This window comes from Bison bison, unplaced genomic scaffold, assembly GCF_000754665.1.
Source record: "Bison bison bison isolate TAMUID 2011002044 unplaced genomic scaffold, Bison_UMD1.0 scf7180017864215, whole genome shotgun sequence".
NCBI classification, from domain to species: Eukaryota; Metazoa; Chordata; class Mammalia; order Artiodactyla; family Bovidae; genus Bison; species Bison bison.
In genome coordinates this window covers 12052444-12067637 of record NW_011494787.1, presented here as the reverse complement: position 1 = coordinate 12067637, position 15194 = coordinate 12052444, and the positions used below count along the sequence as shown (strand labels likewise).

The following is a 15194-nucleotide window of genomic DNA, read 5'->3' as shown; positions in this document are numbered from 1 at the left end:
AAATTTCAAGAATAGCACAGAGACACTAACTCAGGTGAGAAACGACACTTAAGTTTTGTGAATTGGGCCAATTATGTCTCACATAGCAAATGGGTCCAATTTCAGATCATGTGTCACGCCTACTTGTCACGTCTCCTTAAATCTGGAACATCCATCTTTCCTGTACTTTCATAACCTTGGAAGTTTGAATACAGGCTAGTCATTTTATAGAATGTCTCTCAGTTGGGTTTTATCCAGTGTTTCCAGATGGTGCATTTTTGGCAGCATTATCACAGTGGTGATGCTGTTTTTTTCATTACATGCTTATCAGATGTACATGCTATTCCCTTACTGGTTATTGTAACATTTTCACCTGATTAAAATAGTGTCTGCCAGGTTTCTCCAGTGTAAAATTATACATATATGTGTATATGTCAATGTATATATAATGATTAACAAGTACTTTTCATGAAGATATTTTGAGACTGTAAATATCCTATTCCTCCATCCCATTTTAACTATTTTTAGCATTCACTGGTGTTTGTTGCCCGTGTTATTACTACAGTGGTTGCCAAAGAGAAATTTTAAAATTCTATCCACATTTATTGGTTGACATTTTACAGTAAAGAAAAGCTCTCTCTTTTCCTAATTAATCACTTAACATCAGTTGGACTCATGAGTTATTAACTTACTATCATTACTTTTGATACACCAATTATCCCTGATTTGGCCTGTATATTCCCTTTCAAGCTGACTTATATGTCCTTTTGACACATCCACATGGTTCATTGAGTATTTTCTGGCACAAAAACATGTTCCAACCTTGAAACCAGCTATTTCTTCAAGAAGCCCCAGTTCCTTTTAGCAGAGAAAAATGTTCAGAAATTAAAGTCTAGGTACTGGGTGTGCTCCTGGTTCCTTGGCTGATGCTCCCAGTCCTCTGTGTTTGGAATTAGGATATGCATGTGTACAACACACACACTTTTTTAATATCGTGTGTGTGTGTAAAACTCACACAGGTGGTTCAAATTCTAATACTACAGGGATCATTTTCGCTTTCCCTTTTATTTGTACTTCTCCAACAGGGAGAAACTGCTTCCTGCATCCTCAGTAATTTACTTAATTGCTCCGTCTCTAATCTCCTGATCCGCGGGGCTGGCTTCTGCCCTGTTCAGCCTGCCTCACACAGGCACCTGTTAGCCTGAGCGCTGACCCTGCTCCTCACTCCAGCTCTGTGCGTCGGGCTGTCCGTTTCACCCTGTTCCAGTGCGGTCCCTTTACGGGGCTGTGAGAAACAACTTGCTCAGGTTGGTTGACTTTCGGACTGAAAGAACGGGGAAAGAGAAGAGGAAGGAAGGGAAGAATGAGGGAGAAAAGGAAGGGGAAAAGTGAAATCAGTATTTTAGACATTGAATTACAAATGTACGAATCCTGAGTGATTGTAATTCAAAGAGGGTGAAGAAGTAAATGGATCCTTTTGAGAAGGTTCTGAAGGGGAGACTGGGTATTTGGATTTTTGAAGAGTTTGTCTTCATAGTTTTACTTTTAATCAAAAAATGTTCTTTAGGCTAGGGTTGGTTTGTTTTTCTGCCATCTTTGTACAGAACCAAAATTAGGAGGGAAATGGTGGTGGTGGGAAATAGTTTCTGAATAATTAGACAGCATTTGAAAAAATAAGATTAGTTTGCTAAGGCCACAGTGGAGTAAATATAAAGAACATGCAGAAGAGGAATTAACCATGTGGATTAAAGCCAGAGGAGCAGGAGAATGCAGTTTCCTGGGGGACTTTTGGAGGTGCAGGTTAGTGTATGTTCGTGATGTAGGTGGTAGTATAAGCCTATAATAGATTATTTTTTTCTTGCATGGGATTAAGGTTTGAACTTAAAAAAAAGTGAGGAAGTGGCCGTGAATGTTGAATTTGTAAATACATCTTATTTATTTCTCCCATTTTAGATTAATAAACTCTAGCAAAATCTTTCAGTTTGGGGAACTTTGCTGTAGTCGTTCAGTTGCTGAGTTGTGTCTGACTCTTTGCAGCTCCATGGACTGCAGCACACCAGGCTCCTCTGTCCTCCACTATCTCCCGGAGTTTGCTCAAATTCATATCCATTGAGTTGGTGATGTTTAGGTTTTATTTCCCCTTCTCTATTTTAGTTCAAATACATATACTGTACATAGCTCCTCCACCCACCTCCCCTTTTTAAAACAGTTATAGCTTGCAAAACCATGGTTCACAGTGTTGCAAATGAGGGTCTTACCTTTGTCCATATTTAATCTTTGCAACATATGACATCATAACATAAGAGAGCATCTATGTACAAACATATACAATTTTATTGATATCTCTACAGACTACAAGAATTTTAAGTATAGTCACAATTGCTGAGTGCAACAGAAAAATAGTAATTTGTTGTTTTCTGAAAAGATGCAAAAATTCTGAAGATGAAAGAAAGATACATCAATGATATCATCTGTTTCTTATTTCCTAGAATAAAACATCACATAATTAAGTACTAAAAATTATAGGTTATTAGAGATTTTGATCCTGTGTACACTTGTCAAGAACCACCACCTAGTTCATTTTCTGGCTTTGTAGTTGAGAAGGGTGGGCCCATACCATAGGGGAGCAGTGTGAGATGAGAGAACGGAACTCCCATTTTTTCATTGACTAGTATTTCCTTGGATAGGAAGACTCTCCCTTTTTGAAGGTGAAAGCACTTTTTCAGGGCACTGGAAGCCACATAGTGAGTTGTAAGCCTTCTTCCTTTAAACAAATGTCTAGTAACTTAGGAAATAAATCCAAAATCCTTTGCCCTGGGAGCAAAGACAACAATCAAAAAAGGAGAGATGTCCTCTCTTCTTGCTAAGATCAAGTTCAATAAAATATCACTATGGCAGAACAGGTAACTGGTACCCATGTCTCCTTCAAATGAAGAATGCATAATAAATTTGGACCTGATTTAGTATATGATTGTTTTGAGAATTTCTGCTATCCAACTAGTAAGAATTAGTTTTCCACTTAGTGTTAATGCTGTTGAACTTTTATGATATCTCTGGTGTCTTTTGATGTCACAATGTGTAAGGCAATCAAAATCTAGATGTTTGAACTGGAATAATTAGTGGCAAAGTCACTAGGAGACAATCATGAAGACAGAGTTAATAGCTAATGGAGCACTGCCTGGTCAGAAATGTGTACAGATTTGTTTTGGGTTGCAACACAGATATCAATCTGGCCAACACTGTATCGCCAATATCTTACTTTCCTTGATGCCTCAGAAGTGGGGCTTGAACCCCCGCCAGTATAGATAAATGCGTCTTCCTTAGTAGTGGTGATCGACCTTGGCTGGATATTGGAACTATCTTGGAGGCTTTCAAAAGTACTGATGTTTGGTTTCCACTCTGAAAGATTTTGGTGTAACTGGGAATTTTAGAAGCTCCGTAGGTGATTCTTATGCACAGCCAAAGTTGAGAATCACTTCCTACATAAATGTTTGAATAGACCAGCTGTGCTTCAGTTCTCCATCAAAGCTTCTTCTACTTCACTCTGGCTCCCATGTCCCTCTCTGCCCAAGCCTACCTGTACTGAGTTGGCACTTCCTCTTCTTCCCCAAGCCAGACCTTTCCTGTTTTGCATTTTGTCCTTTCAGGGCTACGTTGTCTGCAAATATATACAATAAACTTCTACAACCATGCTCCCTACAATGGTGCAGTCCAAATACTTGACTTACTGGCATGTATTTCTGACATCTGGAGCAGTGTGTCTGTGAAACAGTAACTGCTCAGAAGTGGGGTTGGGGCTACAGAGGACAGAGGTGAAGAAGCCGCGAAGCTACCGTGTTTCTCCTGATGCAAAGAGCAAGACCTGGCAGGAACGTTTTGGCATTGCCCTCTGTGAACAAAGGTGATCAAGTTACAGTGTCTTCCCACAAGGACAGACTATGATCATACAGATAAACTCCTGGGTTGTCCCGATGATCCTAAACCAACGAGAGGATTTTTAGTCTACTCTTCTTAATCTCCTTCAGCCAACCTTGGACATAATCTTTATTTTCCTTTTCCTTTCTCAAAGCCATGGTAACCCCTTAATGTAGATAACAGACATATGGTTCACATTTTTATAAAAGGACTCCAACAGTAAACTTTTTCCTTTATAATCCCTTAGTATCTTTGAGTAGTAGAGACACTGAATTCTGATATATTAATTTGAGAATCATTCAAAAGTTATATGAAAGGTTTGAAAAATCATCTTTTTGACTAAATTATCAGAAAACATCTCACTCAGTTCTGTCACCATCCTTCCAAAGTCAGACAGAGACCCTGATGATGACCAGGGCACTAAGTCTGGGTCTCAGTGAAGTGTAGGAAGCAGAGCTGATAGTACTGCTTTTGCAGGGGATTAAAATAAATGATGAATCAGTCATCCATCCCTCCAAACTCCAGGGTTAATGGATAATTTATTGGTAGGGATTATTGCTGGCATTATTAGAACCAGGGAAACATATACTTCCAATTTCTCATGATGAATTATAATGCTAAAGGCCCATTTTTCTCCTGGGACACTAAGAAAGGCTTCTCTCTTTAGGGAGTCATAAGGAGATAAGGTCAACTTGTAGAGACTGCAAGCCTTATCTTCTGATATCACCTTAAGCAGACAAAACGTAATTTAATGACAACTAAGGCTCAGAGTCATTTTCTCTATCATTGTTCAAGTTACTAGGAGTATTTTTCTTATGTTCCAAGGTAGAGGCAAGACAGTTAAATAGTAGAGAAGAGAGATGTAAAGTATTCCATGCATCAACAGTAGTTGTTTTCCAAAGATGATGATGATGATTAGGTGGTGGTGGTAGTATGTATGTGTGTGTCTGTGTGCGCGTGTGCTAAGGTCAGTGCAACGGAACAGAAATGTTCAGAGAAAAATCACGTCCATATCACATTCTTGTTATTGCTATCTCTTTGAATTATAAAAATAATTTTGATACAGTAAAAACCTCATTAATTTGTATTCCACTAATCACAAGTTTGTGGGATGAAGTTACCCTTACATTAAGAAAGGGTTTATAAAAACTATATTGAAAGACAAAAAGAACCTCTTTGCAAGCATTTCAGAAGAACCTCACTTCTAATTGATGTGCCAATTACAAACTTTTGGTCTATTCATTAAAGTCAGAGTTTTAAGCACTTCTGTGAAATGCTATTTTGTCCTTTCTGGTTTTTTTTTTTTTTTGGTATGCTTTAAAATATTTTGTATTTGTTTTCTTTCTCAAAATTAATTTGCTTTTGTCAAAATTACTGAGAACATTAAAGAAAGTGCCTCTTTAAACAAATTCACCAGAAGTTTAAAAACTAAAAAAAAAAAAAAAAGCGCAAATACTATTTTTGGCTACTAAAAGATCCTGGACTTAAGGAAAATGGTGAATTCTGAAGAAACACAATGTAAGTCTATTAAGACCTTGATTAACCAAAATTTAATGAGCCGAACCCATTAATTTTCTTTAAAAAGATTATTTTTGAAAGAACAACATACATATTATTGGATGGGTCCCAGAATCTGCATATACTCACTTCCTATGGCCTGACTTCCAGAATCATGTTAAATAACGGTAGCAGGTGTCTTGTCTTGTTGGCCTCTACTACTTCTCTGTTCTGATAGATATCTTTTATCATATTAAGGATATTCTTTATTCCACTTTTAACAGAGTTTTTAATAAGGAATCGGTGTTTGGTATCTGTTGACATAATCTTGTAGCTTATGTTATTTAGCCAATTGAGTGACAAAGTATTGATTTTGTATCATTACACTCTCTATGACTAAATCCAAGCTAGCAAAAACACCACCACATTTTATAACCTGGTAATAAATATTGAACCAAAAAGCAATTTCTAATGAAAGCCCTTGTTAATCAGAAATGTCAGAATCCCTTTCTTAAAACATTAACTGAGGTTTTACTGAATCAGACTAGAGAATGACCAGTTTGGTCTGTGAGTATCAGGCTGCAAGAGCACCTTTGAATTGAAGACCCCACAGGGATTGAACAGTAATATACTGTGTAATTGGCAGACAAGGATACAAATGGAGCATTAAAAATATATCACTTTAGAAACTGAAACCAGTGTGTGAAATCAGTTCTGAAAGCTAACTGCATTGTTCTTGTAAGTCTAGTTTCCCCGAACCTATTGTCAACTCCCCTGCAGAGTATAAGCCAAGCTGAAAAAATGCTTCAAGGTGACCCAACCCTGCATTGGTTGTGACTAAAAATAGCAACTTGTTCTGAAGGTGATGGAAATAATTGTGTTAGGAATAATTTACTGTACTGGCTATATTTGATTATGACTGAGAACTGTGAATAATGTAAAATATTATGGAGAGAGAACAATGTTAATCAGACTCTTGACATAAGAATTCAATAATGTCCTAGTATATAATGAAAGTTATAGATGACAAAAAGACTCTGGTTTGTTTGCTTTGTCAGTTGGGTATCGCAAATGTACTTGAAATGCACTGATATCTTCTAACAGATTTTTTTAAAATTGTCAGGTGTGGCCCAATTTATAAAAATAGTTTACCATAAATCTTTTTTTTTCTTCTGTCACAACATGCTTTTTTCTTTTCCTCTTAAGATGTTAATTTATCATGCATTTTTTTTTCATTAAGTGCATTAATGCTTTTTGTTTGTACAGGATTTTTTCAAATCAGAAGGACTCCCCGTAGTTCCTAAATGTAAATCCTTAGCAAACGACATGCCAAGATGATAGCTCCATTCCATGTGGGAAAAGGCAAATTCAGCCATATCTTGGGATTTTAACCAGGATTCCAGCGTTGGGTTGTACAATGTCTCTGATAAGTCTCCCTTATGATAAATTCAGATGGACTGTAATGGAACATTTTGTAGAAGAAACTGGCTTCTAGCAGTTGAATATTGATGCTGGGAATAAATTTGGTTTCCCTGAATAATGGTTTCTCAAAGCAGTCATAGCTTCTTTAGAAGTTTAGAATTGGTACCATTTCTTATCCTTATATTTCAGCATTAACTGGAAAGAAAAAAATAGTCACATAAGATGTTAAAAAATATTTAAAAGTTCTAATCCAAGCTCATGTTGAGCACATCATACATACCAAAACCTCAAAACTTCTAAAACGACCTTTATATTATGAAATAAACTACAGATAGATATTTTTACAAACCATTCAAGCTCTAAACATTTGCCTGACAGGAAATGATTTTTAATGACTGAGACAAAAAGGAATGTGTGAATTCAGCCTCTGCTGCCCCTCACACCTTCTTGAGGGGGGATCGTAGTGTATCAGAACCAATAGATAATTTTCTTTAAAGCCATCCTCTAAGGTGAAGAAGTATTAATATAATACTTAAAAAAAAAAACAAACCCTGTTTTTTCTCCCCAATCCAAGGAGAATTATAATACATAGAGCAAGGTCCCAGTTACCTTGGCTCTTACACATGATTACTTAGAGTGGCATCTCTGTTTAGGCTCTCTTGTGCAGAACCTAAATGTCTAAAGTTATTACTGGATGAAGATGCCTGTATTTACATAGGCAGCTTACCTCATGTGCATGTTTGGAGAATGCCTCTGCACTGGTCATCATGCCTGCAGTTTTCTCTTCCAGCTCTCCCAGCCTCTGTCCTCTCTCATCAAGGGCGATCCGTGCTCGAGTCAGCTCTCCCATCACCCCTCCGGCAGCGCCTTTCATCCCTTCTATACCACCTGGTCCAGGAATGTGCTGCGCGAGGCTGCGTGATGCTTTTCCTGCGGTAGCTTCCCCAACTGGGAGTTCAAGCAATAGCAATTTAAAACACTTTTTCAGTAATTCAAGTAAGTATAGTCAGGCTTATGACCAAACAAAGTACTTATATTGAATTTTATTGTCATAATTCTCACAGAGAGACATATTTGTTCCTATCATAGATATATATGTATTTGGAGATGTTAGCATTTACCCAAGAAAAATGCCTATGAAAGAGACTGAGATGTGGTTACCATATGTTTTATTGTGTATATGGGGGAGGGGTTCATACAGTAATGACATAATTGCATTTCTTTATATTACTGCATTGGTATGCTCACAATTTTATTGTGACCTCATATTTAACCCATATTAGTGTCTGTTCCAAACTCAGGCCTGATGATTTATTTAAATTTCTGCCCAGCTGGGCATTCCAAATCATCTGTGTTCATCTTCCTATCAGCCTTTGTAGCCCTCAGTAGTTTTTTGTTGTTTTTTTTTTAAATCTGAGTGTGTGCGTGTGTTTGTGTGCCTGTGTAAATACTAGAGAATGGGGTATATATGCATTATGGGCATTAATACACATACGTTGAAACTTCATTACTTTATAAAAGATTAAAAATTTCCCCATCATTTATAAAACTCAGTTTTACTTAATTTTAATGAAGTAACTTTGGGAAAGATATATCCATTTGAATGCAGAGTTCCAAAGAACTGCAAGGAGAGATAAGAAAGCCTTCCTCAGTGATCAATGCAAAGAAATAGAGGAAAACAATAGAATGGGAAAGACTAGAGATCTCTTCAAGAAAATTAAAGATACCAAGAGAACATTTCATGCAAAGATGGGCACAATGAAGGACAGAAATGGTATGGACCTAACAGAAGCAGAAGATATTAAGAAGAGGTGGCAAGAATACACAGAAGAACTATACAAAAAAGATCTTCACGACCCAGATAATCACAATGGTGTGATGACTCACCTAGATCCAGACATCCTAGAATGCAAAGAAAAGTTGGCCTTAGGAGCATCACTACGAACAAAGCTAATGGAGGTGATGGAATTCCAGTTGAGCTATTTCAAATCCTAAAAGATGATGCTTTTAAAGTGCTGCACTCAACAGGTCAGCAAATTTGGAAAACTCAGCAGTGGCCACAGGACTGGAAGAGGTCAGTTTCATTCCCATCCCCAAAAAAGGCAATGCCAAAGAATGCTCAAACTACCACACAATTGCACTCATCTCACATGCTAGTAAAATAATGCTCAAAATTCTCCAAGCCAGGCATCAGCAATACGTGAACTGTGAACTGCCAGATGTTCAAGCTGGTTTTAGAAAAGGCAGAGGAACCAGAGATCAAATTGCCACCATCCGCTGGATCATTGAAAAAGCAAGAGAGTTCCAGAAAATCATCTTATTTCTGCTTTATTGACTGTGCCACAGCCTTTGACTGTGTGTATCACAATAAACTGTGGAAAATTCTGAAAGAGATGGGAATCCCAGACCACCTGACCTGCCTCTTGAGAAACCTGTATGCAGGTCAGGAAGCAACAGTTAGAACTGGACATGGAACAACAGACTCCTTTTCCTAGTATGTCAAGGCTGTATATTGTCACCCTGCTTATTTAATTTATATGCAGAGTGCATCATGAGAAATGCTGGGCTGGATGAAGCACAGGCTGGAATCAAGATTGCCAGAAGAAATATCAATAACCTCAGATGACACCACCCTTATGGCAGAAAGCGAAGAAGAACTAAAGAGCCTGTTGATGAAAGTGAAAGAGGAGAGTGAAAAAGTTGGCTTAAAGCTCAACATTCAGAAAACTAAGATCATGGTATCTAGTCCCATCACTTCATGGCAAATAGATGAGGAAACAGTGGAAACAGTGGCTATCTTTATTTTTTGGACTCCAAAATCACTGCAGATGGTGACTGCAGCCATGAAATTAAAAGATGCTTACTTTATGGAAGGAAAGTTATGACCAACCTAGACAGCATATTAAAAAGCAGAGACATTACTTTGCCAACAGAGGTCCGTCTAGTCAAGACTATGGTTTTTCCTGTGGTCATGTATGGATGTGAGAGTTGGACTGTGAAGAAAGCTGAGTGCTGAAGAATTGATGTTTTTGAACTATGGTGTTGGAGAAGACTCTTGAGAGTCCCCTGGACTGCAAGGAAATCCACCAGTCCATCCTAAAGGAGATCAGTCCTGGGTGTTCACTGGGAGGACTGATGTTGGAGCTTAAACTCCATTACTTTGGCCACCTGATGCGAAGAGCTGACTCATTTGAAAAGACTGAGGGCAGGAGGAGAAGGAGATGACAGAGGATGAGATGGTTGGATGGCATCACCAACTCAACATGAGTTTGGGTAGGCTCTGGGAGTTGGTGATGGACAGGGAGGCCTGGCGTGCTGCAGTTTATGGGGCCGCAAAGAGTAACATGGCTGAGCAGCTGAACTGAACTGAACTTTTAAAAATTGAAAAATAGCTATCTTGATAAAAATTTAGTGAGTGGTCCCAAGGATATAACATTAGGAGTGGAATCTAGATTAAGTTTTCTAAAAATAAGAGCTTTATTGAGATATAATTCACATATCATAAAATTCATAGCCACTGCCACCCCCCATCACCACCACCACCACCTCTCACCTTTTTAAAAAAATTTTCTGGCTACGGTGCATAGCTTGTGGGATATTAGGTTCGGACCAGGGATCAAACCCTGGTAACAGCAGTGAAAGCACCTAGTCCTAACCATTGTACCTCCAGGGAATTCCTCAGTTCACCCTTTGTAAGTGTACAGTTAAGTAGTTTTTAACTGATTCTCAGACTTGTGCAACTATCACCACTATCTATTTTAGAACATTTTTATCACCACCCAAAGAAGTTCTGTACCCATTAGTCCCTCCTTGCCCTGGTCCCTGGTAGCTGCTGACTTTCTGTCTCTAGGGATTTGTCTATTCTGAACATTTTGTACAAAAGGAATAATACAATATGTGGCCTTTTTGTCTTCATTCTTTAATTTAGCATGATGCTTTCAAGGGTAATCCATGTTTAGCAGGTATCAAATGTCATTACCTTTTATAGCTGAATAATAGTCCATTTTATGGAAGCACCTAGATATTTTGCATAGTTAAAAATTCAAGGAAAAAGGAGTTTTGACCTGTAGAGACCACACAGTGGGTAAGAGAATCTGGAAAAATCTTAATTTCTCTTTGAGAATGTTCCTTTTTACTGCATTTTGATGATTATTCTTCAGAGTCTCTTTTAGATATTTTTTAAGTGATTTATTCTGTACCATTGGTAAACCTTGAATTCTGAATAAAGAACTTGTTTCCTAGAAGTAGTTAGAGGCAGGTAGATTCAAAAACATTTTTTCAGATTTAAGTAACCAAGTGCCTTCACCTTGCCTTGCAGGTCTGATCTACCTGCAAATGACACATTTATTAGCTTACTCATTATCTGTATGAATTACATGTACTATTTTTGTTAAACTGTTTCTAAAACAAAGTGACCAGTTCTATTCATGTTTGGTAAACAAATAATTTTCATGGTAGAGAAGCAAAGCCCTCTAGAAAGAGTCTAGAAAGAGGTTGTCTGTTTTTTGGTACAGTTTGTAATCAGGAGTTTACTCACAAAGCTCTTCTCTGTCAAATGTTTGTCCACTTCCACCAAACAGGCCCTTGAGAAAGCCTCTGTTTTGAGCTTCTGGTGTCTCTATAGGAGTAAACAAATCTCCCAGCATGTCCTATATCAAATTTAAAGAAAAAAGCATTAGACTAAGGATAAATTAATAGATCAAAAGATAACTGGTGGCATGTTAGAGCACGTCATGCAAATGCTGAAAAATCTGTTCTCCATATATTTTCGTGGTAGTTTTTGCTTAGTTTCTAATTCCCTCTCTCTGACACTTTTTCCTCCACCATCTTTCTTTCCTTTCCTTTCTCCAAGAACTGGCATCTTAAAATATTCACTTTTATGACCTCTTGTCTTCTTCCTTCTACAGTTAGAAAGCATAGGAAGCTAATATTCACCCTAGGATTAATTTACAGATTAATCCTGATTACAGAATTCACAGGCTTTATTAACATACTAATCAGAATTTACATTTTTATTTACATACTTTATTTACATACTAATCTGGTTATCTATGTATAACTTGTTCTAACTTTTTTCTAACTTAACTTGCTATAAAATGTTTTAACTTATTTTGGTCTTTCTGTATGTGTTAGTCGCTCAGTTGAGTCCAACTCTTTGCGACCCCATGGAGCCTGCCAGGCTCCTCCATCCATGGGATTCTCCAGGCAAGAATCCTGGAGTGGGCTGCCGTTTCCTTCTCCAGGGGATCTTCCCAACCCAGGGATCGAACCCAGGCCTCTTGCAATGTGGGCAGACCACCACCATCTGAGCACCAGGGAAGCCCTTGGTCTTTCTAAAGCAGATGAAAATTTGAGAACCATGGATTTGGAGGAACTTCAATCCAGAGTCAGATCTGTGAGCTAGTATCAGCTTGTGTGTGAACTTGCAGGATGACTGTCATCATCTTCCGCCCTCACCTCTACTCCTAGACCTATGCTGTTCCTCCCAAATCCCTTCTCTTTGGAAATGGCTACACCATCTACTTAGTTCCCCAACCCAGAAATACAGGAATAATTATTAATTCCTTCCTTTTCTTCACTCCTCTATCTAATAACCCTCCAATCCAACCGATCATAGTTTATAGTCACTGAATATGCTAATTTTTTCTATCACTGTTGGCTGTCTTATTTCAAGCCACTATTATTTCTGGCCTTAATTATTTAAAAAATAATGCCTCCAAATTGTTCTCCCTACTTTTAGCCTTAAGTCTTCCAAACAAATTGTCATACTGCAACCAGAATATTAGTTTTAATAAACAAATTTGCTAAACCTTTTCAATGACTTCCTATTACCCTGGGGATAAATGCCAGATTTCTTAAGGAGCTTACAAGGTGTTCCAAGCTCTATTCTTGACTAAGTCTCCATCAGCACTCCTTCACTCTCTCCACTTCCCAACTCTACTTTCTTAGCAGTTTCCTGAACCTTGGGGCTTTCACATGCCTCTGCTCTGTCAAGAATATTATTACCTTTCCCACCTCCAGCCATCTATTCACTATGGACAGCTCCTATTCATCCTTCACAACCTTTTTCTAACCACCCCTTCCCTTTTGCTCCATTAACCCAGTCCGCTCTTAATGTGTCTCTCTAGCACTGGCAGAGCCATGTACAGACAACCATTTTCCAGAATATTGTGGTTATCTATTTCTCTCTCCTTCCACACTAGCAGGTAGGGACTTGTATCTTGTTTATGATTGTACTCCTACAGCCCAGCCAAGTACTAGGCATATAAAAAACTTAAATATATGTTGAATAACATTTATTATTATTTATTTTTAAAACTTAGTATGTTCCAGGCATTCTTCTCAGTGCTTTACATGAATTCTTTCCTAATTCTCACAGTAATGCTTCAAGGTAGAACATAGGACTTCTCTGGTGGCTCAGACAGTAAAGTGTCTGTCTACAATGTGGGAGACCCGGGTTCAATCCCTGGTTTGGGAAGATCCCCTGAAGAAGGAAATGGCAATCCACTCCAGTACTATTGCCTGGAAAATCCCATGGACAGAGGAGCCTGATAGGCTACAGTCCACAGGGTCGCAAAGAGTCGGACACGAGGTAGAACATACAAGTAGATTAAGTAAAATAGCCAAAGTTATACCAGTAGGCAAAATGCAGCTTAAACAGTTCAGAGCTTATACTGTGAACCTCTATATTGTAATAATTTTAGTTTTCTTTTCTCTAAAATAAGGGAGAGAAACCAATTAAATCCTTAGGATGTCTTTTAAAATTTTATGACATTTACTTATCCAAGATTAAGTAAATTCTTTTACATTTATTTTGTTTCTAAGCTCTGCTTACTGCTATGACCATAGGCAAATGCCCATTTCTAACCTATAGGATATATATTTATTTTGTATGGCCCACAATTAAGGTTTCTTTTAAGTCTATTAACTGTGAATTGTAGGCAAAACAAACAATGAAATAAACAGAACAACCATTGATATATATGATCGCCACATTCTTCCCACATCCCCTTTTTTCTTATTTTTTTTTTTCTGTGTATATCTGGAACCACAGTAGAACTTGGTAGCATCACCAGGATGAACATATATTCAAAACATGTTCTAGGGCAGGCATGTTTATTGTCTAGCCTAATAATATTTGAGCTTTTAGACCTGTCTTTCATTGTCTTTTTTACAACTACGTTCAATGTTTATTCATAAATGACCTACCTGTAGATTATCACACATCTCTTGGCTGTATGTTAACCTTTGAATTTCAGTAGGAGAGACGAGGTATAATGCCTGTCCTTCATTGGTAAAACAAAATGTCCGTGCTATCCGCATGTCTGTCAGTGGCAGATAATTAACATCTAACATTGGGCGAAGACTAGGTAGGCTGAATGGAAAAAACCAAATCCACATTTCAATATCAAGTTGTTAGAAGCTTTTAATTTCTATATATAAAATATAATGATCTTTACATAAAACAGTAATTTTTATACTACTATTTTATGGTTGTTTCTTTTTATCTTCTTGAAGTCTCAATGGTAGTAAACTAGAACTTCATGTAAAATCATTTTCACAAAAAATTATGGTACAGTTCTATTTTAATCCACACAGATACTTAGCAGATGTCCTTGAAGGCTGGATTAAATGCACTGGCCAGCAATTTCAAAATGCTTTGTGCAGCATTTCACAGGTTCCTACTGTTGTAATCTTTTATTATGGCAGAAACACTATAACTAGAAAGTGGCTGCCTGCATACTTGCTCCATTGTCTCTTTTTAAGGCAAAATTCCTGGGTCTGAGGTTATACACTGATGTGTGTCTAGTTCACTATGCCTGGGAATGGAGTGGCTTTCCTCCCCATTCCTTTACTTCCTCTATACACAGAAAATGAAAATCACCTATGACTTATGGCACCTATACTGAAGGTGTGATTAATGACTGGGACTGTTACAGAATTAGTTATACACAATAGATCAGAATTTGCACATCCAAATGAATACTACATCTCAGGTGTCTTACTGATTGGGTATTTTGTTGTTGTTCAGTCACTCAGTTGTTTCTGAATCTTTGGAACCTATTGGACTGCAGCACGCCAGGCTCCCCTGACCTTCACTATCTCCTGGAGTTTGCTCAGACTCATCTCTATTGAGTTGGTGATGCCATCCAACCATCTCATCCTGTCACCTCCTCCTCCTCCTGCCCTCAATCTTTCCCAGCATCAGCATCTCTTCCAATGAGTCAGCTCTTCCCATTGGGTGGTCAAAATATTGGAGCTTCAGCTTTAGCACCAGTCCTTCCAATGAATATTCAGCATTGATTTCCTTTAGGATTGCCTGTGTTGATATCCTGCTGTCCAAGGGATTCTCAAGAGTCTTTTCCAGCACATTTCGAAAC

At 37.9% G+C, this 15194-nt stretch overlaps 1 protein-coding gene across 6 annotated transcripts in view; it reads right to left on the bottom strand.

Annotated features, from left to right (window-relative positions):
* Positions 1-12: 12 nt before the first annotated feature.
* The window catches only part of STXBP5L (syntaxin binding protein 5-like), a 335496-nt gene continuing 320314 nt past the window's right edge, over positions 13-15194 (bottom strand). For 4 of the 6 annotated variants that reach the window (XM_010845394.1, XM_010845397.1, XM_010845398.1 and 1 more), the window contains 3 exons: positions 14023-14188; positions 11351-11462; positions 7026-7761 (listed from right to left, as the gene is read on the bottom strand). In XM_010845394.1, the coding sequence (XP_010843696.1) occupies positions 7484-7761; positions 11351-11462; positions 14023-14188 (556 nt within the window). In that variant the 3' untranslated portion in view covers positions 7026-7483. The other 2 variants (XM_010845396.1, XM_010845399.1) reach the window with 1 other exon arrangement.